Genomic DNA, 27376 nt, shown 5'->3' with positions numbered 1-27376 from the left:
ACCTCAAATATATATGAATGTGGTGTGTGTGTGTGTGTATGTACATGTGTGTGTATCACAACTGCTGGTAACCCACCAGCATGTCCCAACACCATCGCTGAGAACCACTATAATAGAGGGGTTCTTTATATAGAGTGGGAAGTAGAGCTGAAAGACCTCTGGGGTTCCTTTAAGCCAGTGGTTCTCAACCTGGCTGCATGTAAGAAATCTCTGGGGAGCTTTTCAAAAGGGCCAGATCCCACCTCAGGCCAATTAAATCAGAACATCTGGGGGTGTGGTTCCAGGCTCCCTGTGTTTAAAAGCTCCCTTGGGAGTTCTAACGTGCAGCCAGGGTTGAGAACTAATGCTTTAGAATCTATAATTCTTCTAGCACTGATTTCAGTGTTACATTGTGTCTCAGAATGATAAGATCAGGTAAAAAATTTTAACATAAAGAATACCAAGATAGGAATTAAGAGGGTCTACTCCTATATTTAATACTTGGCATGACGTTGGACAAGTCATTTCATCCTAGTTCATCTCCATTCTTTCACCACTGAGGTAGAGACAAGAATACCTGTTCTCTCTTTTCTGCCAAAGGGGACAAATGAGAATATTTGTAAAGTGCTTACAGTGCCTTAATAACAATACCTTCACGATATTTTATCCTTCACAAGGTACTTTTGCATATACTCCTTTTAACTTCTCAATACCATATAACACCATATAAAGGTAGTATTATTAAAACCCATTCATTAAAAATAACAACAAAAACAAAACCCATTTATAAAACTTTGAACTGTCACTTTGACTTAGGATATTAGTGCTAGAAAGGACCTTATACATCATCTATTCCAGTCTAATCTCTTCATTACGTAGATAAGGAACCTGAGGTCTAGGGAGATGAAGTGACGTGCTTAAAGCCATCCAACTAATCAGTGGCAAACTCAAAACTAGAACGCATGTCTGCCCGGCTTCTAAGCTATTGCTTTCTTTTACTAAAGCACATGGCCTATCCCTCAGCAGCTCCTTAGTACGTATAGAAAACATGGCTAAGTGAGGAAGCCCGCTTTTTCAGCATTAGCTTTGGACAAGTCATCATTTTGGTAGCTGCTGCAGTCTCCTTCGCAGTAACCTAGTGATGGCAGCAGCCCGCTTCAGCTGGGGTGAAACAATAATAATCAGGATGGCTTTCACGCAAAGCATCAAGGTCTACTGCTAATGTGTCTATGAGCAGTCTGATGAAAGAGCAGTCATAGCATCCATGGACTTGGAGGTTGCGAAAAGGGGGAAATTAGATTGTATGCCAACTTGCTCTTTTTAAAGCCCAGTTATATTCTCTTTTCAAGTTATAAAATCAGGGGAAAAGTTTAGAAAAGAATCATCTCTCACTGTTTAGACATAGAATTTATCATTGATAGCAAATATTATTTACATACAACTTTTGCTAAACTTCTTTATTTCCTTTTAAGCTTAGAGCAACAGTGCTAGAATACGCATAATCAGCTTTCCTCAAGGAGAAGTATACCCGTATTTGCTTCACATTTGGAAACTTCTTCCCAGGGGTTTTAGGTCCTCTACCATTTGTTTCTGTGTGTACTTCTCAACTCTGCTTCCTATTACTTAGCTGACCTTTTCATCTACATTCAGTTCATGCTCTTCACTTCAACCATAGTAAAGAGTCCATAAATGTTTGTTAAGTGAATGAAAGCCAGACATGTTCTGCCCCGTTTTCTCCAAGTGTCTCAAACCTCTGTCCCGCTACTACCTCTACTACCAAGTCTTTGCGAGAAACGGTTCTTCCAGTTGCTCCCAAGACTGTATTTCCTTTTCTGTTTTATAATGCAGCAATAGTCATCTCTTTCAGGGCATGTTCTTGAACTATGTCTATTTGGTTTGGCTTTATGGTCACTCTTAAAAACCTCTTAGTCCATCTCCCTGAGATGAATATGCTGAGGTTCTATGGTGTGCTTTTATTTCTTTGCCTTGTTTTCCCATTAGAGTATAAGCTCTCTGAGGCTAAGGACGAGCTCTTAGTCCCACTAAGAGAACATGATATGTTGCATTCCTGATGACTCTCTCCAAATGTCTTAATGCCATCATGACTGTCCATTCCTCATGACTTGCTTCTCTTTGGAGTTGTGGCTTTATAAGGCTCAGTTCCCCAAGTGGTACACTATCAATCAGCTAAAGAAATCAAGCACCCTTCCAGGAAGCCAGCTAGGGTAAATTGTGAACTGGTCTCCTTAAACAAAACATGGCTGCAGAGCACAGTCGGGGTAGTGGTGAACTATAGTGCCTGGGAAGTTAATGTTTCAACATAAAACATCCAGGTTTGATAATTACGTAGGACTATTATTGTGTTAAGTAAATAAAGCATGCCTCAAAGTCAGATTGTTCCTAACTAGCCTTCACTTGGTGTGTTCCATCTTAATTATTAGCCTTTTCTCTAATTCCTATTGCCCATTAGCCTAGTGAGCAAAATCACTCTATTAGGCAAGGAAGGTAAAGTCCCCACTCAACTTCTGGCCTGTAATTTTTACTTATATGACCATGATACGGTAGAAATAAATTGGACTTGGAGTCTGAATATTTGGTTTCAAGTCCTAACTGTCATTTGGTTTTATGACCTTGAGCAAGGTCATTTCCTTCCTGTGGGTCTCAGATCCACCTGTAAAAATGCAAATAATAAATATCTCACTAGATTTTTTGTGACGATGAAAAGAGATAACATATATAAGAATGGTTCATAAACTGTAAAGTGCTGTAAAAATGTGAAGGATTATTATGATCACTTTGGAACCAGCCTCAATGAAATGGTTTAGAAGACTACTACCTGTTCAGATGGTAAGAACCTGAAAACATGAAGAGAGCCACCTTCTACACTCAGACAGCCCTCTCTACCAGCCCTGGATTCCACACAGAGCTGGCTCAGCAAGCACTCCTCAGTGGAACCAATGCCTCTGAACAGGATCGAGGGGCTCGGGTGCACGATATGGGGCCAGCATATTCCTACTGGCAGTGAAGACCGATGACTGGAACCCCTGACAGAGATGAGAGCTGTCTCCTACCCCTTGGCTGTTCTTCTTGGACACCTTAACTAATTTTGTTGGCTTCCATTCCTCATCATCCCCATCGTCACCATCACCATCACCATCCTCAGGCTCATTCACAGAATGCTCTGAACAATATTTTAGATCCTCGATGTCCATGCTTTGCTCCAGGAACTTTGCTTTAAAACGGGAAGGTTTTGGCTAAGAAAAAAGGTTTGGAATGGTTATTTAATAAAAATAAAAAAAACCACATGTGGATCATATCTTCCCAGTAGCTGTTGCCAGCTATATTCTCAGAGCAGAGATTTCAGACTCCCTCAGATATACCCCACTTGGCTTTACCAATCAGAAGAAATTCTGCTTTAGCCTTTGGCCTTGCAGAGTCTTTGAAGGGACAGAGGCTGAGCAATTTGAGGGAGGAAGGAGGGACTCATGCTATGATGAGATAAGTATCTTTGGATGGACAGCTGAACACTGCTCTTTTCTCCAGCTCCTCCTCCTCAGTTGTGTTACATAATGCCTGTACATGGCCAAAAGTCAGCCTTCTGGAGAGGGAGATTACCTTAAATTTGTATTGTAGTTTTATCTGGGACTCCAAGGAAAACTGAGATGCTGGAATTTGGGGATTTTAACTCTCAACCTCTTCTTAAAAGGCGATTTTAGCACACTCACCCCAAACACCTTGGCTATGTTAAGGTATCACAGTCACTAAGCAGTTTACCTTAGGCGGGATATATTCGAAAGAAGAGTCTGGAGATAGAAGGGTATCCTTAGGAAGATGAGGTTTTTGTCTGCTGGCTACTTGGAGGAGGGTCAGTTTCTATTTGAAAAGAAGAGACAAAGTGTACGTTGCAGGGCAGCTTCTGAGAGTGTTCATGGCTAAAACATAAAGATTCCTAAGCTAGCTTAATTTCAAACCATAGGGAAGTGAGGCAGGGTAATAGTGAAGTAGGTTGAAGGACTCCCACTTTACAAGATCAGTATTAGATTCAGAAAAGAGCAAATTAAAAAATGTATGTTTAAATTATTTTGAAATGCACATGACTATTATCACATGGAAAGTCGATGTAGACCTCATAAAATAGAGCCAACTCATCACACTCATGGTTGCTCCCAAGAGCTGGCCTCAGTTGCAACAGGGTCTCCCAGGGCTTATTAAGTAGGTAGGAAGCTCTATTACCTGCTTGATGATTTCATTCTCTCGGAGAAGCTGCTGATTTTGCTCACAAACTTCTCGCATCTTCTCAAGCTCTTCATCCTATTTCCAGATAGTGCAGTGATAGGTGGGGTTATTTTGGGCACTACATGTGGGTTAGCAGACAACTCACATAGATGAAAACATACTGCTGCCAAGTTGCTGGCAGCAGATGGTTTTTGCACAGCAGGCATTGGCACCCAGAAAAATGCCTGATTTGTACCCGTTCCTAGGTGTCCTGAATGTCACTTGGATTTCAATGCTCCCAAGCAGCCTTGATCACACTCGCAGGAACCACGGGCTCTGCCCTACACCTTCCTTTTTCTTTTCTATTCTCTAGCCTCACATCCCTTATTCACATCAGGATGCTGATTAAGAAACCCACAATGGAGAGTTAGCGCTGTTTCTTTGAGGTCTACAGATGCTTTTGTTGACCCTTCTCAACACAAACTAGGCAGTTTATTTGCTACTCTAATAAGCCTAATTAAAATTCCTGCCACATAAGACGACTGGATGCACGCATACGACCTTAACTAGTTTGGTTATGTCTTCAATGGGAGGTGCCAAAGAAACTCTATAGAGACTGGTGATTCAGCAAACATTCTCAGTTGGATAAAATAGTGCTCCAACATGCTACTAAAGGGTGCGGTGTTCCCAGCCTCTGGAGGAAATTCACACCCCAGGCATTTTACAAACATGTCAGGTCTCAGCTCAGAAGAACAGGCTCAGGAAGAGACAGGTGAATGCCCCTAGGATTTTTCTGGATGATTTAACTTTCTTAACTCTTTAGAGCTCAGAGTTAAGGAAAAGAACCAGAAGGCCTCAAAGTCTGGTATGGAGTATGTACTGTTATTTCTGTACCAAAAAGGAGGTTATTCTATGTGTGGCTACACTCTAAATACCCCTAAATTGATCAAATAGGGCCAAAAGGTAATAGAGGCTACCATTATAAACCTTTTTTCAGTAGTTAGTTGCTCTCTGCCGCAAGTACAATGGTCTAAATCAGACAGGATTCTCAGTCAGGCCTGCGGAACCCATCTCAGGAGACCTTTGGCTCCTTATCATACCTGACACTTCAGGGTACTCAACAGTTGTTGTTCCTTTTCACTGACTGACTCCTCGAGCAGCTTCTCTGCCATTTGGCTTTGCTGTAGCTGACTGAGAAGGTACAGCACCTAGAGAAAGATACAACCCAATGGGACCAAAGGAATAAGAGGAAAAAAGAATTCTGGCTTAGTCCAAGCAGTTATCCAGATGACTGCTATGTGATTTAGAAGTAAACTGTTCTCTTTTGCTCTCATGGCTTGAAGTAGCAAGCACAGCCACAAGGTTTATCAGCAATGTTAATCTTAGTATTAAAGTTGGAGGCTAAAAGCCATTGTCACTGGTATGTATAAACTTAGGCAAGTCATTTCTCTGTTTCAGGTTTCCTATTTGCAAAATTTGGAAAAGACTACATGGTCTTTTGAAAAAAACTTCATACCCCCTACTATTTTTTTTTTTAATGAACAACAAAAAGCAACAACGGTTTGGTTTCTTGATGTAGCTTTCTGGCTTGCCAGAGTTCACCTTCTCTTGGTGCTGTTGCTCCACTCTGACCAGCTCTGCCTGTAACTCTGTCTCTATTTCAGCAAAATGATTTCGTTCTTCAAACAGCATCTTCTGCATGTCAGCACAGCTGGCTTTATTCTGTTTCAGGCTACTTTCAAGCTTGCTGACCTGTATTTTGGAGGAGACCAGCTGGAAGGGATAAAAGATGATCCAGTTTATTTGGAGAATGGCCACCTTTCCCCATTCATTAGGCAGGAAAATGTCAGTTTTCTTGAAATGGACTGAGAAAAGTTCCTCCATGTCTAAGTCCATTCTTATTTTTTCATGGCATATAGATTCTACCATTGAATAGTAACAACACTCCTGAGGCCAAGAGCCCCTTTTTCTATTGAGACAGATATCTTAGAGCTAGAAGCCACCACTAACGTAATTTAATCTCTTGCCTGCCTCAAGGCAAGAATAAACCTAATACAAACAGTATCTGACAACTCCAAATTCTGATATTTGAGAAGTTCTTCTTTAATTTAAAGAGAAGTCCAAAGGACACACCCTTATGGCCAATTATATCCTGTCTCAGAATGGCTACGTTCACATGTCAGAACACGTAGACACAGTAGCTGAGACTGCAGATCTGGCTCTTCAGGCTAGATTGATATCCTATGCTGGCCTAGTTTTATGTTCTCTACTAGCCCAGATGTTGAACCTCATAAATACCAGTGTTCACAAGACTAATCAGGATTTCCTTAGTAGGACAAATCTGCTAACCCAATACAAAAATGTATAAAGGATAGCATTGCTCAAACTCGCAGAGTCAAAGTTTGTACGCTTGTCTCAAATGAAAATGCCTCAATCACCAAAGGTGATCAACTTTAATTCATTTTGTGACAATGTGAGATGGTATATTGTTTTAAGGTCAGTGAAGATGGATTTTCCTTAAGATAAATCTTTATATGTCAAAAGATGATTAGGTTTTCTCTTTCCTAGATTGTCTTTTAGACTTTTGAATATACATCTCATAGATATTTTAAAAAGTAGCATAGTGTAATAGTTTATGTTTAACCAGTGGCCTACTATGGCATCCTGATCTTTTCCTAATAATAACAGAGAACACTTATTGAGCACTTGCTATATGCCAGGCATCACAGGTATCAATTTATAAGTCATATCATATTTTTCTAAGTAACTGGCCTGTACTTGCTCACACCAACCTTCACCCATAAAACTATTTCTCTAATGTTAGTGTCTTTGTGGTTCCTATCATGAAAAGTGGCAATAACACTATGACAGTATTCCAGGCTAACATCTTATTTCAACCTACCAAGCCAGACCTGGTAGGAAGAGTGATGTTTACCTCTCCAATTAAATATTTCAGGGCACACTTGGCTTCCAGAATGGTAGCAATATTCTCCCAGCGGTGTTTTGGCCTGTCTTCACTTTCTGCATCCAGAAGCTTCTGCTGTAGGTCAGCAATCTGAGCACTCCTTTAGGGAAAGAAACAGTAAGCTTTATTGCTAGTAGCCTCAACACCAGTGAGAGGGGAAAAACTCCAAGGAGAAATTTCAAATAATTTTATGGATGGAGGTATCAGTTAAGTACCATCTAAATAATGATTGAGTCAACTGGTTAGGATTTTATACAGCATGTCAAATCCTGTGACAAAGGGACTCCAAGAGACTGTCCAAATGGTTTTATTTTATTAAATATTGGTTGAAATACATGGGTCATATAGTAGGACCTGGAAAGATTTGTTTTTAAGGCTTTTGTTGTAGTGCATTGACTGTAATGTGACTTCCTCTTGAGGCCATGTAAACTCGGATTGTGATATGGTGGCTCACCTATGCAAGGACAAGATTTAGGCTAGAGAACTAAAGGAAAAAATCTTAAAACAACAAACAGGAAAATGCTCTTTGCTGGAATCAAATACAAAATTGATACCAATGGCTGATATTGTGAGAGATTATCTTGAAGTGCCTGCCACAGGACTGAGAAGTTTCTCAAGAAGACTAGATACTCTGACTCTGGTTATAGCTTCTAGATATTTTCTGATCAAGTATGGCCCGAGACCAAGGTTTACACAATATTTCAGTTTCATTAATGGCTTCCTTCTCAAATCAGCTATGTGTCTAGTGAGGGACCATACCAGCATGTGTGTAATATGCAGTGCTATGTGAGATACTATAAAGAAGATGGGTACCAAAATAACCTAACATAGCAGTTCTCAAATTTTTGGGTCTCAGGACCCCTTTACACTCTTAAAAATTATTGAGAACCTCTAAGAAACTCTGTTCATATATGTTATACCTATATATTGTATATATATATATTTATTTATTTATAGTATTAGAAAGTAAAGCTGAGAAAAAAATTAAGTACTTATTCACTTAAAAATATAATAATAATCCATCATACTACATTAACATATTTTATGAAAAATAACATTTTCCAAAACAAGAAATAATTTAGTGTGAAGGATGGGATTGTTGTGCATTTTTACAAATCTTTGTAATGGCTGGTTTAGTAGGAGACAGCTGGATTCTCACATCTCCCTCTGCATTCAATCTTTTGTGACATGTTCTGGTTGACATAAATGAAGACAGTCTGGCCTCACAAGGATATATAGTTGGACAAGGAGGAGCATTTTAACAACCTTTACAGATAATTGTGGATCTTCTTTGAGACTACACCAAAACCCAACAAGTGGTAGTTCCTTAAGTTAGTTGAAATGCAGAATCTGAAACCATTATCCATAAACTTTTCTGACTCTCATATTAAAATCCATTGGTCTATCTTGCAATCTAAATGGATTTTTTTACCCATACATGATTCTGTAAAATGTCATTTGAACAATGTTGAGTCATGCAGAGCCTTCAAATGTTAACACATTTCATTATACAATATAAAAAACCCCACAATTGTTAATATCACTACTGGTCTCATCAGAAAAGTTAAGAAAAACTATCCAGCTCACGTCGGCAGATACAAGTTTTCCAAAATTCTACATTTTGCTTGAAAGCTCAAATTTTATCTTTGGTGACAAACACTGTCAGTTGTTTTCCCTGAAGTGACAGGCTCATTCTGTTCATTTTTGAGCAAATGTCTGTCAGGTACCCGAGTCTGAATAACCACAGTTTGTCTGTCAGTCGTTCTTTCAAGTAAAAGCAATGTTCCCTGAGAAAAGAGGCCTGCTGAGCTCACACCTCCAACAAGCCACAAGTGCTTTTCCTTGAGACAGCCGTCACCCTGCGGCGGGCAGCAGGAGTGCTTCCTGTGCTCTTCCTGCTCCATCACACAGAATATTAGAAAGATCTGAACTCAAGGGACAAGATTTAATCAAATCGACAATTTGTACTGCTCTATCAAAGACTTTCTTAAGTAAAACTAACTTTTTTTTAAACTGAGAGTGTGTGGTGGTGCAGTCTATAATGACCACCAGTATAGGCTGGTGCCACTGCTTTGACTCATGCTAATGTGTCAGCAGGTTTTGTCCACTGTTGCTTTTCCATTATCATGGCAAACATTGACATAGTAAAAATAGCAAATAACATCTCAATATTATTATGAAAATAGTTTTGATCGCTCAGACTCCCGAAAAGGGTCTCAGAGATCTCCAGGGGTTTGTGGACCACACTTTGAGTACCTTGGTCTAATATATAGTCCTTTCCTTCAACAAACTTACAATCTGTCTAGATTGACAAGACTAATAAACATAAAACAATTAATAAATATAAAGATAACATATATTATCTGTACCACATGATTGAATACTATAAGTTCTGAAGGAGTTTAAAGCGGAAGATTAGTGAGGGATGAAGAGTCAGGGAAGGCTTCTTGGAAGAGGTGGGCCAGAACACTTCAGAGTTGTCATCTATCATTTGCTCTTTCTTGTCTTCTCTGACAATTCATGTCCCTTAGCTATTTCAAAATTTAGTCTAAGTCTCACCAACTTTAGGAAAATTCCCTTGATTAAACTCACCTCTGTGTAATTGCCCTCTATGTGGCACCTGCCCTACATTAGAGTAATCATTTACTTATGCACAATGGTGTACAGGTAAAAGTTTAACCATCAGCACTTAAAACCAGACCTGATGTGTAACTTTTGCTAGTTGTCTGTGAAATACTTTCACCATAACCAATTGTAAGCCATCAATGGTTTACCACATTCCTGAAATTTTAACAAATAATTCCAACACACTACCATGAGTCGTTATACTATTTCCACTTGAGAGCAAGACATCATCTATTCTTTCTATATATCCCAAATGCATCCAGCACAGCACAAAGCAGAAACTCAAATGTTGAGTGACTTATAGATGTATCCAAAGATAAACTGCTAGTGTGTGTTGCTAAAAACAAATTAAATGATCTCCAAGGTCTTCTGGGCAATAACATTCTATTGTTCTAAGACACTATAAAATCTCTGTCAAAGTTCTGTTCCTTCTAGATCTCATAGCTACTTAAAAGACAATAATAGTGATTACAAAGCCTGTGTAGCATAATTTCTGGTCTTAGAGCCAGGAAGGGAGAAAGAGAAGAACGTTCATTAAGCACTTCTACTATGCCAAGTACTGTGTTATGTACTTTACTTACTAATCTCATTTAATGCTCATGATAACTTTACTTACACATTATATCTACTTTGCTGATGATCTCTAAAGTTCTCCTCCTTCTATGTTATTGCTCTTCTGCTATCATTTCTTGGATTCTTCTAAAGTTTTGCTTTTAGTCAGTTCTACACCTCAGAGATACTATTACATCAAAAATTGTGGTGCATCATAAAGAGCATGGGCTTTGGAATTAGATAGACTGGATTTCGAATCTCAGCTCTTATAACCTTTAGCAAATTTCTTAAGATCTCTGAACTTCAGTTTAGATCTCTAAAGTGAGAAGAATGATACTTACCTCATAAGGTATAATGATACCTTAGAGGGAGGGACTGAAAGAGAAAATGTATCTAACATGTCTAGTAAAGTGTATGGTTCAAAAAATCACTACTTTCTCTTGTTTCTACACCATCACAAAACTTTTGAAAAACAAACTTTTGAATCACCAGACTGACAGGTTCTATTTTGATTCCACGCATAAATTTTTATAATGCCTTAGAGCTAGACCCATCACCTGAGTTCCATTTCAGTCTCTAGGCTTTCAATCTGCTTTGTAATGGAGTCCTCTGACTCAGAAACTTGACCACGCAGTTCAGCAAGTGAGAATGTGCGCCTCTGTAAAGAAGGAGAGTGGGAATGAGGGTGAAGTACTAAAAGAAAAGTAACCTCTAAAGTAGTGAGGGTTTTTGGGGAGTGCAGAGTCTGATTATTGGTAACATATTTCCATAAGGGCACTTACCCTGAGTTTAGGAGGTGGATTCTCCCCAGATTCCATCTTTTCTTTGAGTTGAGCCACATCCTGAGCCAGGATCTTTCTATCTTCAAGAAGGTCATTCAGATGGCGTTTGGCTTCCTCAGTACTGACCATAACCTCAATTTCATTTCCAAGCCAATTCTAGAAATAAGTGATGTTGAGTTAGGAATGAGGAATCGCTGGCCTATGGGCTAGATTCAGCTGCAGACTTAGTTTCACTCAGACCAGAGCCCAAGTAACTAAAAGTGAGATTTCCATTCATGCCTATACTCACCAAAAATTCCAATAGTTCTCTCAGAGCCTTTAATGGCAGTATCCTAAAAGGTCATAAGAAAGAGGCTTTCTGCAGAAAATCTATCTCCAGATATCCTAGCATTTCTAAGTACTCTGGCTTTACCGTCTCCATTTTTTCCCCTTAACTAGTCATGATACAGAATTGAACTATATTTTGATTATCTGTTCTATTTAATAGATATATATTCATTCTTAATCTCTAAAGTAGATGAATATAATTTTTTTAAGTAAACAAAATTAACCAAATTCAGTTTTTAAAAAAGTAACCATCCCTGAGAACATGTTCACTTTGGATAAAGACATACTATGCTGAAAGTAATCAAAAGAAAGCTGGAGTGGATATATTAATACCAGAGAATGTAGAATTCACATCAAAGAATATTACCAAGGATAAAAAAGATCATTTCATAATGGTAAAAAGTCAACTATTCAAGAGAACATAAAATCCTTAATGTTTGTTCCTAATAACAAAGCACAGAAATACATGAAACAAAATCATATATAAACCAACAAAGGAGATAATGTGGAATTATAAAAATATTCAATTGATCCAAAAGAAGCCAGAGAACAAGGAAAAAGGGAAAAAACAGATGGGACAAATAGAAAACAAATAGCAAGATGATAGATTCAATCCTATCCATATCAATAATCACATTAAATGTAAATGGTTTAAATACCTCAATTAAAATGCAGAGATTGTCAGATTGGATTTAAAAAGCTAGAGCTGGGGCCAGCCCCATGGCTGAGTAGTTAAGTTTGTGTGCTCGCTTCGGTGGCCCAGGGTTCACCGGTTTGCATCCTGGGTGCAGACCTACACAACTCATCAAGCCATGCCATGGTGGCATCCCACATAGAAGAACAAGAATGACCTACAATTAGGATATACAACTATGTACTGGGACTTTGGGGAGAAAAAAAAAGAGGAAGATTGGCAACAGATGTTAGCTCAGGGCCAATCTTCTAAAAGAAAAGATACAAACTAGACCCAACTACATGCTGCCTACAAGAGATAAACTTTAAAAATGAAGGCATAAATAGGTTAATACTAAAAGGATTAAAAAAATATATACCATGCTAAGATTAATCACAAGAAAGATGGAGGGGCTATATTATTATCAGAAAAAGTAGATTTCAGAACAAAGAATATTACCAGGGATAAAAAAAGATAATTTCATAATAATGAAGGGACAAATTAATCCTAAATGTTTATGTCCCTAATAACAGAGCTTCAAAATACATGAAGCAAAAAACACACAGAACTACCAGGAGAAAAAGAGAAATCCATAATTCTAGTTGGAGATTTCAATACCCATCTCTCAATAACTGATAGAACAAGTAGGCAGAAAATCAGCAAGGATACAGTAGAAATGAACAGCATAATCAATCAAATCAACATGATTGATATTTATAGTATAGCCTATCCAACAACAGCAGAATACAAATTCTTCTCAAGTACACATAGAACATTTGCCAAGATTGAACATATTCTAAGTCATAATAAGTTTCAATAAATTCAAAAGGATTCAAGTCATACAAAGTATGTTCTCTAACCACAACAGAATTAAATTAGAAATCATAACAGAAAGATATCTGGAAAACCTCCCAATATTTGGAAACTAAATAACATGCTTCTAAATAACCTATGGGTTAAAGAAGAAATCAACAGGGAAATTGGAATATGTTTTGAACTGAATGAAAATAAAAACACAACTATCAAAATTTGTGGGATGTCATTAAAGGAGTACAAAAGGAGAAATTTATAGCACTAAATGCCTATATTAGAAAAGAAGAAAGAACTCAAATCAATGACCTCAGCTTTTACTGTAAGAAACTAAAAATAATAGTTAAATCCAAAGCAGAAGTAAGAAAATGATAAAGATTGGATTGGAAGTTAATGAGCTACTGTCTTTTGGGTATTTTTTTAGTGTGGTAAAATATACATAATATAAAATTTACCATTTTAACCATTTGTAAGAATGATTTAGTTCTTTGATAAACCTCTAGCCAAACTGACCAGGAAAAAGGAGAAAAGATACAAAATTACCAATAACAGGAATGAGATAAATGACATTACTATAGCTTTTACAGACATTAGAAGGATAATAAGGGAATATTATGAATAATTTCATGCCAATAAATTTGACAACTCTGATGAAACAGACAAAGATCCCTGAAACACATAAACTACCAAAGTTCACTCAAGAATAAATATATAACCTGAACAACTCTGTATCTTTAAAAAACCCCTCTTTATCTTTAGTTATCTTTATCTTAGTTATCTGTATCTTTAGTTAACCCTCCCTCCGACTCCAAAAGCAAAAACGAACACAAAAATGTTTCAGGGCCAGAGGGCTTAACTTGTGAATTATACCAAACTGTTAAGGAAGAAACAATATTAATTCTATATAAACTCTTCCAGACAAGTGAAGAGGAAGGAATACTTCCCAACTTATTGTAAGAGGCCAGCATTACCTGATACCAAAACCAGATGAAGACATTATAAGAAAACAGACCAATATCCCTTATGAACACAGATGCAAAATTTTACACAAAATTTTGATTTTAGCAGCATTTTATGTATTTTTGAACTCAACAATACACAAAAGCATGATAAATCACAACCAGTGGAGTTTATCCAAGGAACGCAATTTGAACACATTTGAACATCAAAGTAATTCACCCAATCAACAAACTAGAGACAAAAAAAGTATTTGACAAAATTTATACCCACTCAGAATAAAAACTTACAGCAAACTGAGGATAAGAACTTCCTCAAGCTGATAAAAGGCATCTATGAAAAACCTATAGCTAACATTATATTTAATGGTGAAAGACTGAATGCTTTGCTCCTGAGATCAGGAGAACAGAAGGGTTTCTACTGTCACCACTCCTATTCAACATCATCCTGAAGGTCCTAGCCAATGTAATAGGTCAAGTAAAAGAAATAAGACACAGATTAAAAAGGAAGAAGTAAAACTATTTACACATGGCATGATTGTCTATGTAGAAAACCCAAAGAACCTACAAAATAGCTACTAGACTAATAAAGTCAGAAGATAAAAGTTAACATATAAAAATCAATTGTATTTCTATATACCAGCAATGAACAACTAGATAAATAATTTGGCAGTTTCTTATAAAGTTAAACACACATTTACTATATGATTCAGCAATCCCACTCCTAGGTATTTACCCAAGTGAAATGATTACCTATGTTTACACAGAAACTAGAAAAAAAGCCCCCAAATAGCCTTTATTAAGGTGAATAGATAAACAAACTGTGGGACACCCATATAATGAAATACCACTCAGCAAAAAAAAAAAAAAAGTACAAACTATCAATACAGGCAACAACATGGATGAATCTCAAATGCATTATGCTAAGTGAAAGAAGCCATACTTTATGTTTATATTTATATGACAGTGATGCAAAGGGAAAACAATAATGACAGAATATAGATCAGTGTTTGCCAAGGGCCAGGGATGTGGGAGGAGTTGACTATAAGGGGTATAGGTGAATTTGAGGGGATAATGGAACTATTCTATATCTTGATTTTAGTGGTAGTTATACAACTGTATGTGTTTGTCAAAACTCACACAACTGTACGCTAAAAAGGGTAAATCTTACTGTATATCAGTTATGCCTTAAAAGATAAATTGAAAAAACCAATGTCATTTGCCATACTAACAGAGTAAAAACAAACCAACCATAAGATCATCTCAATAGGATTCAGAAAAAACTTTTGAAAAAACTCAACATCCATTCATGATAAAAACTTTCGGCAAACTAAGAATAGACAGGAAGTTCTTCAACCTGATAAAGGACATATACCAAAAAACTACAGCTAATATCACACTTAAATGGTGAAAGACTGAATGCTTTCTCCCTAAGATTGGGAACAAAGCAAGAATGTCCCCTTTCATCTATCCTATTCAATATTTTACTGGAGGTTCTAGCAAGTGCAATAAGGCAAGACAAAGCCAAAAAAAAAAAGGCATACACAGCAGGTAAGAATAAATAAAATTGTCCCTATTTGCAGATGGCATGATTGTCTGTGTAGAAAATCCGAAGGACTCTACAAAAAACCTACAAGAACCAACAGCTATGTCCAAGGAGTTAGAAATTGAAACTTTAAAAATTCCAATATCATAAAAATATGAAATACTTAGGGTATACTTGACAAAAGATGTGCAACATCTGTACACTGAAAACTAAAACACTGCTGAGAGAAATTAAAGACTTAAATAAATGGAGAGATGTCCTGTGTTCATGGATATAAAGACTCTATATTGTTAAGATGTAAATTCTCCTTAAATTTATCTATAGATTCTATGCAATCCTAATCAAACTCCCAGCAGACGCTTTATAGAAATTGATAAGCTGATTCTAAAATTTATATGGAAATGCAAAGGAGCTAGTTTTCCCTCAAAATTTTAAAAACAAATAACAACTTTGGAGGACTTATACTACCCGATTTCAGAACTTATTATAAAACTAGCGTAATCAAAACATTTTGGTACTGGCATAAAGACAGACACGTAGATCAATGGAATAGAATCTAGAAATCAACTCATGGACAATTGATTTTGACAAAGGTGTCAAGTCAAAATGAATCATAGACCAAAATGTAAACTATATAGACCAAAAGCTTAAAAATATATAACTTCTAGAAGAAAACTGAGTGGGAAATCTTAGTGGCCTTGGATTTGGCAAAGATTTCTTAAATAGGACATAAAAACCATGAAGTATAAAAGAAAAAATGTCAGTAAATTGGATGGCATCAAAATTAAAAAGCTTTGCTTGCTCTTCAAAAGACACTGTTACAAAACAAAAAGGCAAGCCACAGCCTGGGAGAAAATATTTATAGAACATAGAAGGCCTTTGTTACATATATCTAGAATATATAATGAATTCTAACTCAAAAGTAAGAAAAAAGACAACCCAATTGAAAAATTGGGAAAAGATTTGAAAAGATATTTCACAAGACAAACATATGGCAAATAAACACATGAAAAGATGCTCATTATCCTTGGTCATTAAGAAAATAAAAACTAAAACCACAATGAGGCACCATTACCTATCCACTAGAATAGCTAAAATTCAAAAGATGGACCATAAGTATTGGTGAGAATGTACAGCAACGAGAACCCTCATTCATCGCTAGCAGGAATGTAAAATAGTACAACCACTTTGGAAAACAATTTGGCAGTTGCTTAAAATTTAAAACATAGACCTATCACATGAGCCAGCGATTCCACTCATAGGTTATACACCAAAGAGATAAAAACACATATCCATACAAAGACTTGTACACAAATGTTCAGTACAATATTTGTAATAGCCCAAAACTGGAAAGAACACAAATGTCCATCAATAGGTGAATGGATAAACAAATTGTGATATATCCATACAATGGGGATGCCACTCAGTAATAAAAAGGAAAGAAGTATTGATACATACAACCACACGAATGAATCTCAAAATAATTATGCTGAATAAAAGCCAGAAAAAAATATACTGTATGATTCAATTTTTACAAAATTCTAGAAAACAAAAAAAAAATCTATAGTGACAGAAAGCAGATTAATGGTTGCCTGGAGACAGGGCGTGGAGGGGTGGACTGCGGAGGGGAGGGAGGGATTACAAAAGGGTACAAAAAAAGTTTTGGTCATGATGGACATTGACATTATCTTGATTGTGGTGATGATTTCATGGGTGCATATCTGTGTCAAAACTTATTAAATTGTATACTTTAAACACATACAATTTATTGTAAGTAAATTATACCTCAATAAAACTGTTAAAAAGTTAACTGAACCTAAACAGGGCAGGGATAGAAAGGGTTCTCTTGGTCTTTAACAATCATTCAAAGATATTCCTATCTTTAGGAAATAAGGCAACAAGGTAGAACTTCAGATTTTGCAGTGTTTACTTCTAAACAAAAAGAAAGCTTTTTCCCTTTGTTCCCTTCTCCAATGTACATGAGAGAAACGGCAGTTCAAGCTGTCCATACCTTCACTCGCGCTGCAGTGCTGCCTTCCATCCCACGGCTCTGAGCCTCCTTCCGCTTATCTGCAACCTCCCGTTGTTTTTGGAGAGCATCCTTGAGACGCTTGTTGGCAGCTGCTGCCTAAATAAAAATGGCTCATAGTAATGTTAAATTAACTTAAAAGGTAAAAAGGAAAAAAAAGGTAAAAAGAAGAACACTCTTTCTAGCATATTAGTATTTCCATCATACTAGTAAAGAAAAATAAACAATTCTATGGGTTTGAGTTCCTGTTGGAACCAAGTGTACAAGTCTCCATGTACATAATATCGGTGAGCAGTTACTGCTTTAGAGCCTAGGGGAGGCACACATTTCAAGGAAGCACTGCAGGCTGAAAGTATCTGGAAATGTCAATATCAATATTACTCTATGTTTTCTTGGAAAGAAGCAAGCTCAATTAGGAAAAAAAATCCTTATTTGAATAGTACCGTTTTCAACAGGTTTTTATCTGCTCACAGTTCATGACATACATACAGGGTTCAAGACTTAGGAATTGCTGGTCAAGATTGGTATCCTGGTTTCTGAGGACACTGGCTCATTTAAGGGATACTGCTTTGCCAGCATCTAAGCCTGAAGGTGACAATACACTTGACCTAGTAGATTAGATTGTCTTACCTCTTCAGTTTTACGTCTGAGTACATTAGACTGTTTTTGGAAGTTTCTTTCAAGTTTGAGCAGTTCATATTGCCTCTTACGATCCTGAGAAGAAAATGTCAGACTTTTAATTGCTATTCAGCTAGCTAAAATAAAACTAAAGAGTCTTTCAATGATACAGTCATTATGGAAAACAGTATGGAGCTTCCTCAAAACATTAAAAATAGAACTACTGTACAAGCCAGCAATCTCATTACTGGGTATATATCCAAAGGAAACGAAGTCAGTATCTTGAAGAGATATCTTCACTCCCATACTCATTGCAGCATTATTCACAATAACCAAGATATGGAAACAACCTAAGTGTTTGTTGACAGATGCATGGATAAAGAAAATGTGGCATGTGTATCTCTCTCTCTCTCTCTATAACGGAATATTATTCAGCCATAAACAAGAAGGAAATTCTGCCATTTGCGACAACAATGGGTGAACCTGGAGATCATTATGGTAAGTGAAATAAACCACACTGAGAAATAAAAATACCATATAATCTCACTTATATGTGGAATCTAAAGAAGTCGAACTCAAAGAACCAGAGAGTAGAATGGTGGTTACCAGGGACTGAGGAGTGTGGAAAATGGGGAAAGGTTGGTCAAAGGGTACAAACTTTCAGTTATAAGATGAATAAGTTCTGGGAATTGATCTATATATAGCATAGTGACTATAATTAATAATACTGTATCGTATACTTGAAATATGCTAAAAGAGAAAAGAATAGATCTTAGGTGTTCTCACTATACTAAAAAAAAGGGGGGGTAACCATGGGAGGTGATAGATGTGCTGCAATCAGGAAATGTGACATCTCCAAATTCAGTCTTCTCTTTCAAGATTGTTATGACTATTCGGGATCACTTGTATTTTTATATGAATTTTAGGATCAGCGAGTGAATTTCTGCAAATAAGCCAGATGAAATTTTGATTGAGATTGTATTGAATCTGTAGAACAATCTGGGGAGCATTCCATCTCAAGAATATTAAGTCTTCCCATCCGTGAACACAGGTTATCTTTCCATTTATTTAGATCTTTAACTAATTCAATGACGTTTTGAAGGTTTTAATATGTCTTACACTTGTTTTAAGTTTATTCCTAAGTATTTTATTCTTATTGATGCTATTATAAATGGAATTGTTTAATTTCATTTTCAAATTGTTAGTTGCTAGTGTATAGAAATACAGCTGATTTTTATACATTGAACTTATATCCTGCAACCTTGCTAAATTTATGTATTAGTTCTAATAGTTTTTTAGTAGATTCTGTAGGGTTTCCTAAATACAAGATCATGTCATCTGCTAACAGAGATAGTTTTGCTTCTTCCTTTCCAATCTGGATGCCTTTTATATATTTTTCTCGCCTAAGTGCCCTGGCTAGAACCTCCAGGACAATGTTGAATAGAAGTTGTGAGAGCAGATATTCTTGTCTTGCTTCTGATCTTAGGGGGACAGTATTCTGTCTCTCACCATTAAGTATGATGTCAGCTGCAGGTTTTTCATAAATGCCCTTTATCAGGTTGAGGAAGTTCCCTTCTACTTCTAGTTTATTGTGTGTTTTTATCATGAAAGTAAGTTGGGTTTTCTCAAATGCTTTTTCTGTGTCTATTGAGATGATCGTGTGGTTCTTGCCCTTTATTTTACTCATATAGTGTATTACATTAATTGATTTTCAGATGTTAAAGAAGGCTTGCATTTTTTCAGATGAACCTTACTTGGTCATGTTGTATCATTGTTTTATACATTTTAGGATTCAGTTTGTCAGTATTATGTTGAAGATTGTTCACACCTATATTCATAAGAGATATGGGTCTATAGTTTTCTTTTTTTGGGATGTCTTTGTATGGTTTTGGTATCAGGGAAATACTGGCCTCAAAGAATGAGTTGGGAAGTGTTCCCTCTGCTTCTGTTTTTCGGAATAGTTTCTGAAAAATTGGTATTATTTCTTCTTTAAAGTTCTGATAGAACTCACTAGTGAAGCCATCTGGGCCTGGGCTTTTCTTTCTGGAAAGTTTTAAACTACTAACTTAATCTCTTGTTATAGGTCTGTAAAGATTTTCTATTTCTTCTTGAGTCAGTTTTGGCAGTTTTTATCTTCCCAAGAATTTTTGCATTTCATCTAGGCTATCTAATTTGTTGGCATACAGTTGTTCATAGTATTCTCTTATAATCTTTTCCTTCTGAAAGGATTCAGGATTCATCATCAGGATTAATTTCCTTTGGAAAGGATTCATCACTACTAGTGATGTCCCCTCTTTCACTCCTAATTTTAGTAATTTGAATCTTCTCTTTTTTTCTTATTAGGCCTACCAAAGGTTTGTCAGTATTTGTCATCATTTTAAAGGACCAACTTTTGGTTTCATTGATTTTTCTCTATTGTTTTTCTAGTCTCCATTTCATTAATTTATTCTCTAACCTTTTTTTATTCTTTTTAAAGATTGGCACCCGAGCTAACAACTGTTGTCAATCTTCTTTTTTTCTTTTTCTGCTTTTTCTCCCCAAATCCGCCCAGTACATAGTTGTATATTTTTTAGTTGTGGGTCCTTCTAGTTGTGGCACGTGGGATGCTGCCTGAGCATGGCCTAATGAGCAGTGCCATGTCTGCACCCAGGATCCAAACCGGCGAAACCCTGGGCCGCCAAAGTGGAGCACGTGAACATAACTACTCAGCCACGGGGCTGGCCCCCTCTCTAACCTTTAATATTTCCTTCCTTCTGCTAGCTTTGGGTTAAGGTCTTCTTTTTTTGTGTTTGAAAGTAGAAGCCTAGGTTATTGCTTTGAGATATATATTCATTTTTAATACAGGCATTCAGAAGTATAAATTTCCCTCTAAACACTGCTTTAGCTGCAACCCATAAGTTTTGGTATGCTGTATCTTTGTTTTTATTCATCTCAAATTTTCCTTATGATTTCTTCTGTAACCCATTATTTAATTAGGACTGTGTTAATTTGTTCATATTTGTGAATTTCTCAAATTTCTGTTACTGATTTTTTTTTGAGGAAGATTAGCCCTGAGCTAACATCTGCCGCCAATCCCCCCCTTTTCCCTGAGGAAGACTGGCCCTAAGCTCACATCCGTGCCCATCTTCCTCTACTTTATATGTGGGACGCCTACCACAGCATGGCTTGCCAAGTGGTGCCATGTCCGCACTTGGGATCCAAACTGGTGAACCCCGGGCCATCGAAGCGGGAACATGCATACTTAACTGCTGTGCCACCAGGCCAGCCCCTGATTTCTCATTTCATTTCATGTGGTTGGAAAATATACTTTTTCTGTTTCAATCCTTTTAAATTTTAAAGGTATAGTTAGTTCATACTATTGTTGAAGTCTTTGCTATCTTTGGTCATCTTGTGCCTAGTTTTTCTATCCATCATTGAAAGTGGGGTATTGAAATGTCCAAATATTATTGTTGATTTGTCTATTTCTCCCTTCATTTCTGTGTTTGCTTCATGTATTTTGGGGCTCTGTTGTTGGGTGCATATATTTTTTATAATTGTTACATCTTCTTGATGGATAGACTCTTTTATCATTATAAAATGTTCCTCTTTATTTCTAGTAACATTTGTGTTTTAAAGTGTGTTTTGTCTGTATAGCCGCTTCAGCTCTTTTATGGTTGATGTTTGAATGGTAGATCTATTTCCATTCTTTTACTTTCAACTTATTTGTATTTTTGAATCCATTATGTGTCATCTATAGACAGCATATCTTGTTATAGATCTTGGCTTTTTAATCCAGCCTGACAATCTCTACCCTTTGATTAGATTGTTTAATCCATTCACATTACGTTATTATTAATATGGCTGGATTTATGTTTTCAAGTTTATTTTTCATTTTCTACGTCTTATGTCATTTTTGTTCCTTCATTTCTCCTTTACTGCTTTCTTTTACATTAAGGGAATATGAATATTTTGTAGCATATTAATTCCTTTAATGATTATTTCAGTATATTTTTGAGTTATTTTCTTCATGATTGCTCTAGTGCTTATAATAAACATCTGAATCTCCTTCCGATTTATATTAACTTAATCCTAGTGAGATATAAAAATGTTCTTTCTTTTTTTTTTTTTTTTTGAGGAAGATTAGCCCTGAGCTAACTGCTGCCAGTCCTCCTCTTTTTGCTGAGGAAGACTGGCCCTGAGCTAACATCTGTGCCCATCTTTCTCTTCTTTATATGTGGGATGCCTACCACAGCATGGCTTGCCAAGCTGTGCCATGTCCGCACCCAGGATCTGAGCTGGCGAACCCTGGGCTGCCAAAGCAGAACATGCGCACTTAACTGCTGTGCCATGGGGCCGGCCCCTAACAATGTTATTTCTATATAGCTCTGTTCTTTCCCTTTTTGTGTGCTATTATTGTTATGTATATTATATGTAATCCAAAAATACATTATTATAATTATTACTTTATATAATTTACATCCTTAAACAAGCTGAGATGATAGGAGAGTAAATATATATTTACACATATATATTTATAGAATTTGTTCTTATTTTACCATTTCTGGTTCTCGTTATTTCTTCCTGTAGATTCATGTTACCATCTGATATCATTTCCTTACTCAAATACAACTTTGCTCCCAGCCACCTCCTTGTGCTGTTATTGTCAAATATATCACACTTCTATATGTTATAGGCCCATCAATACAATTATATACATATTAGTTTATATAATTCCTTTTTAAATCAGTTAAGAGAAGAAAGGAGAAGAAATATGCAATTACACTCTCTTTTAGAATTACCTACATAATACCTTTACTGGCACTCTTTGTTTTTGTGTTTTGTTTGTGTGTGTGTGTGTGTGTGTGTGTGCAAATTCAAATTACTGTCTGGTATCCCTTGCTTTCAGTCTTAAGTTCTTTAGTATTCCTTGTAAGGTAGGCCTGCTAAAAACAAATTCACTCAGCTTTTGTTTATCTGGGAATGTCTTTATTTCTGAAAGAAAACTTAGCTGTCTATAAGATTCTTGGTTGATAGCATTTTTCTTTAGCACTTTGAATATGTTGTCCCACTGCCTTCTGGCCTCCATTGTTTCTGATAAGAATTCAGCTGTTAATTTTGGGGGGATTTCTTTGTATGTGATGAGTTGTCTTTTCTTGCTGCTTTCAAGTTTTTTTGTCTTTGTCATTCAGCATTTTGACATGATGTGTCTGGGTATGGATGCCTTTGAATTTATCCTACTTGGAGTTCATTGAGCTTCTTGGATGTGTAGATTATTTTTTCATCAAATTTAGAAAGTTTTCAGCCATTATATCTTTGAATATTTTTATTGTTGTTTCACTTATTTTTCTCATCAAGCTACCAGGTCTCCTCTCAATTGCTCACCACCAAAATTTACATCGTTTTTGACAGCATCTTTAGGTTTAACTTCCCCAAACTCTGTCCCCAAATAAAGTTGGTCCCCTTAGGGAGGGCTGAATTCCTATGGCAGCTCCTATGGCCTGCCTCTCCCCCAGCCAGAACCTGTGCACCGCTGCTCAGGAACTGGGGTTGGGGACAGCAGCCCATTTCTCTGAGTGACATCTCTGTTCTATGAGTAGGGTGCTGGGCAAGGGCAGTATATCCTATTTTTCCTGGCTTGCGTCTCCTCACATGGAACCTACATCTTATGATTAGATGGGTTGGATTAATCAGGTCCCAGTATTCCTGGCCATCTGCAGCAGGGATAGAACTTCCTCCCTATGCGTGGGGGCTGGGTGGAAGAAGGCATCCCCAGACCTCTTGGCTGCTCTTGCCTGAAATAGAGCTTTAGAAACATGGAGCTGTGGGGGATGAAATAGAAGAAACCACAGCCATAGATAGGGAGCTAGGGGGAAAAGTGAGGGAGTTGGTTGTAGCTCAAATGCCACAGACTCTTGCTGTTCTTACTGAGATTTAGTAGATTTCCTTGAAATATTGTTTATTTGCTGTATGCCCTTAGGACAATTTCCAGAGACTTTTAATGCTTGTTTTTATAAATTTTACCAGTTGTGCTTCTTTTGCTGGGAAGAGAGTCCACAAAGCTCCTCATGCCACCATTCTGAAAGTACTTCTCTCCCTATTTCTTGACACAACATATCACATTCTGGTCAACTCTAGAATTTCCCCAAATCATTGTCCTTTCCAAGAACATAGTTACTACTCTAATTCTTGTTACTCTAAGTCAGGCCCTTACTATCTTTCTGGATGATGCAATATCTTCCCAACTTGTATTCTGGCCTCCAGTTTCTCAATACTTCAGTTCTACATATTATTCCCACATGCATCTTGCTTAAGCTGTAGTTTGCTGACATCACTTTTTTTCTCAAAAACCTTAAAAATCTTTACACTGCTAACAAAATAAAGTTCAAACTTCTTGGATCTTTAACAATCCAGTTTCAACTTGTCTTAACAATGGAATCTTCTACTACTATCCTTCATCCAACCTGGAGAATTTGCCATTCCTTGAATATACCTACAAAGTTGTCATCTCTGTGTCTTTGCTCCTGCTATTGCATCTATCTAGAATGCCTGCACTTATCTCTATCAAAATCCTCCTTATTATTCAAGGCCCGTTCAGCTATCATCTTTTCACTCTAACTGGAAGTATGCTTCCTTTTCTTAATTACTTTGGTATTTTAGACCATTTGTAAAGCACAGATCTCTTGATTCCTTGTATTGGAGAAAACCATGCTTATGTCTCACCTTCCCCTTTAGACAAGACATTCTTCAAGGACAGAGCTCACATATGATTTATCTTTCTGTTTTCCATGGCATCTAGTGGATAATACCTTGCACATAACAGATGTTTCATAAATAGCTGTTAAATTCATGAATGTGTCACATTTTTAGAGACACCAGTTGTTTGAAGAGAAGCTTTAATGTTAGTCAGCCCTGAGAAGGGTTTATTAGGTAGGCCTTTGAGAAGTTATAGTTACTTACTCGTTCTTTTAACTGGATTACTTCTTTGTCTTTTTGTTGCTTCCACTGTCTGAACTTCTCGGCATCCTCTTTCATCTGACGCATTAACTGTACCCGCTGGTTTTTCATCACCTGTAAAAACAAAAACCAGTACAAGTATTAGTCATCTGTACTTATCCTAGACTGATGTGCAGATGGATAGACTAACCACTAAGAAGAGAGAAAACCCAGAGCTAAGCTGAGAGGGCTGCCAAAAGATTTTCTGATTAGGCTTGCAATACTCCTTGCTATACCTGCACAGGGTTTCTAAGTATAGAATACACAAATGAACACTCTGAAGAAATAAAAGAAAAAATGTACCTATATGCTAAATTCAGCCCTAAATTGACTGTATATAAATGAAATTTCAAGTAAATCTCTACTAAGCCTCAAGGACAAATCCACCTAGCAACGACTGTATTCTAAAGGTTTCAGTACAAGTGGCCTGTAATCACCACTTTGCACATGCCAGAAGTTGAACATTCAATAAGTGAAAATTTTCTCTAGGTCTCTGTCATGTTGCAACTACTTTACAAAATTATTCCACACGATCATGGAAGGTGGTCAGGATATCACCATTAAACATTAAGGTATCTTTGCCCTTTGGTTTCTGAGAATCTAAAATTAAACTCTGAATATCAAAGCAGGGTTTTATTATTCATATTCTAGATGACTACTAGCACAATGTCCTACAAAACACCTCTGTAGTGTAATCCAAAATGGAACACCTATGCTTGTAAGTGTCAATAGGGTAAACACAAGGATAAGAGTTTATTACTTGTATCTCCTGGTTCAGTTTGGAGACTGTATGCTCTGTGGATTCTTTCAGCTTCAGAAGCTTGGACTGTTCATGCAGTTTCTTCTTCAGATCAGCTATTTGACCCTCTAGCTCCTGAAGACGTTTGCGGCGGCGCTCACTTAACCTAAAAACAGATGCTATAGGAATGAAGACCAGCAGCAGCAAAGCCTGACTTCAAAAGACATGATATTAGATTCCCAGGTTCACAACCCTGATACTTATAAAGAAGGTGACCAGTCACATAGCCATCTTTAAATAATGAATACCGCCCAAACAACCAAAACTGTCTCAAAAATGGGAGTTGAATACAAAGAGGAAAACAACAAAGTTTTTGAGTATAAAACAATACAATTGCCTCAATATACCACTCCCCTAACACTCTGTGTTAAAAGGATGGTTCTTTGAAGGCATTTCACATCATTTTAGCTGTAAGGAATAATTCTGATGATTGTTACACAAGTCTGAGATAGAAAGTAAACATTCAGCATAACTTTTAAGAACATGAACTTTAGACTTAATAGAGAGACATAACAGTCACTGAGTAAAAAGAAGGTTGAATAGACAATAAGGCAGAGGTCTGAGGGAAAGAAGGATATTCTGGTTATCTCTCTTGGATTTCTTCTTCTTTTTTTTTTTTTAAGATTGGCACCTGGGTTAAAAACTGTTGCCAACCTTTTTTTGGTTTTTTTTCCTGCTTTATCTCCCCAAAAGCCCCCTGTACATAGTTGTATATCTTAGTTGCAGGTCCTTCTAGTTGTGGGATGTGGGACGCCGCCTCAACATGGCCTGACGAGCGGTGCCATGTCCACGCCCAGGATCCGAACCCTGGGCCGCTGCAGCAGAGCGCGTGAACTTAACCAGTCGGCCATGGAGCCAGCCTCATCTCTTGATTTTATTCTTAAGTAAGGGATGGCTAGATTGATTTTTCAATACTAGCCTGGACATTAATTCTATTCACAAGCTAATTTATCATCAGTGCAGGGACAAAGAAACTGTTGCTGTCTGGTAGGTCTGATATTCTTTCAAACTCCAGCTCAAATGCTAACTTCTTATAAAGCCTTCCTTGATCATGCCAGCCTGAACTGATATCTCCTGTCTCTGAACTCTTAAAGCAATTACTGCCTAAGAAATTTATTTGGCCACTAATCACATACTGTGTTATAGCATTCTTTTACTATCATCATGAGATAATATTTAAAATCTCAATTATCTAACTTTTCTTTTGTTTAGGTCTCCTCTCCAAACCTAGGTTTAAATTCTGTAGGAACAGGAAATGGCTCTTTTACTTCTCTATTTCCTCTACAGCTCCTCACACATTTATAAGGACTTGAAATAATATTTATTGACTTTATTCTTACTTGGCTTGGTTGATATCCTTCTTTGTTGTCTGAAGTTCAAGAACCAATTCTTCCTTTTCCTTTTGCAGATTGATTACTTCCAATTCTAGATTTTTTATGTTATCCTAGAAACATTATAGGTCAGAGAGAAAGAAAGTATTACAAGGCATAGGAAGAAAATCACTTCAACATTCCACAACTTAGGGAAC

The 27376-nt window shown here is 36.9% G+C and overlaps 1 protein-coding gene across 6 annotated transcripts in view; it reads right to left on the bottom strand.

The window, feature by feature from the left end:
* Window positions 1-27376, bottom strand: part of KIF4A (kinesin family member 4A) — a 121361-nt gene that overhangs the window by 7342 nt on the left and 86643 nt on the right. For all 6 annotated transcript variants that reach the window (XR_011535851.1, XM_070603898.1, XM_070603903.1 and 3 more), the window contains exons 16-28: window positions 27189-27292; window positions 25810-25954; window positions 25014-25124; window positions 18090-18173; window positions 17442-17558; window positions 11119-11274; window positions 10894-10994; window positions 7130-7259; window positions 5797-5967; window positions 5295-5402; window positions 4213-4290; window positions 3754-3852; window positions 3051-3233 (exon numbers count right to left, since the gene is read on the bottom strand). Coding sequence is in view for 5 of the 6 variants with exons in the window: in XM_070603898.1 (XP_070459999.1) it covers window positions 3051-3233; window positions 3754-3852; window positions 4213-4290; window positions 5295-5402; window positions 5797-5967; window positions 7130-7259; window positions 10894-10994; window positions 11119-11274; window positions 17442-17558; window positions 18090-18173; window positions 25014-25124; window positions 25810-25954; window positions 27189-27292 (1587 nt within the window). In the remaining variant the exon portion in view is untranslated. The remainder of the gene's footprint in view (window positions 1-3050; window positions 3234-3753; window positions 3853-4212; window positions 4291-5294; window positions 5403-5796; window positions 5968-7129; window positions 7260-10893; window positions 10995-11118; window positions 11275-17441; window positions 17559-18089; window positions 18174-25013; window positions 25125-25809; window positions 25955-27188; window positions 27293-27376) is intronic.

The sequence above is a fragment of the Equus przewalskii genome, chromosome X, assembly GCF_037783145.1.
Source record: "Equus przewalskii isolate Varuska chromosome X, EquPr2, whole genome shotgun sequence".
NCBI lineage: Eukaryota > Metazoa > Chordata > Mammalia > Perissodactyla > Equidae > Equus > Equus przewalskii.
Note: the sequence above shows the minus strand (reverse complement) of the source record. Positions and strands in the feature narration are given on the sequence as shown.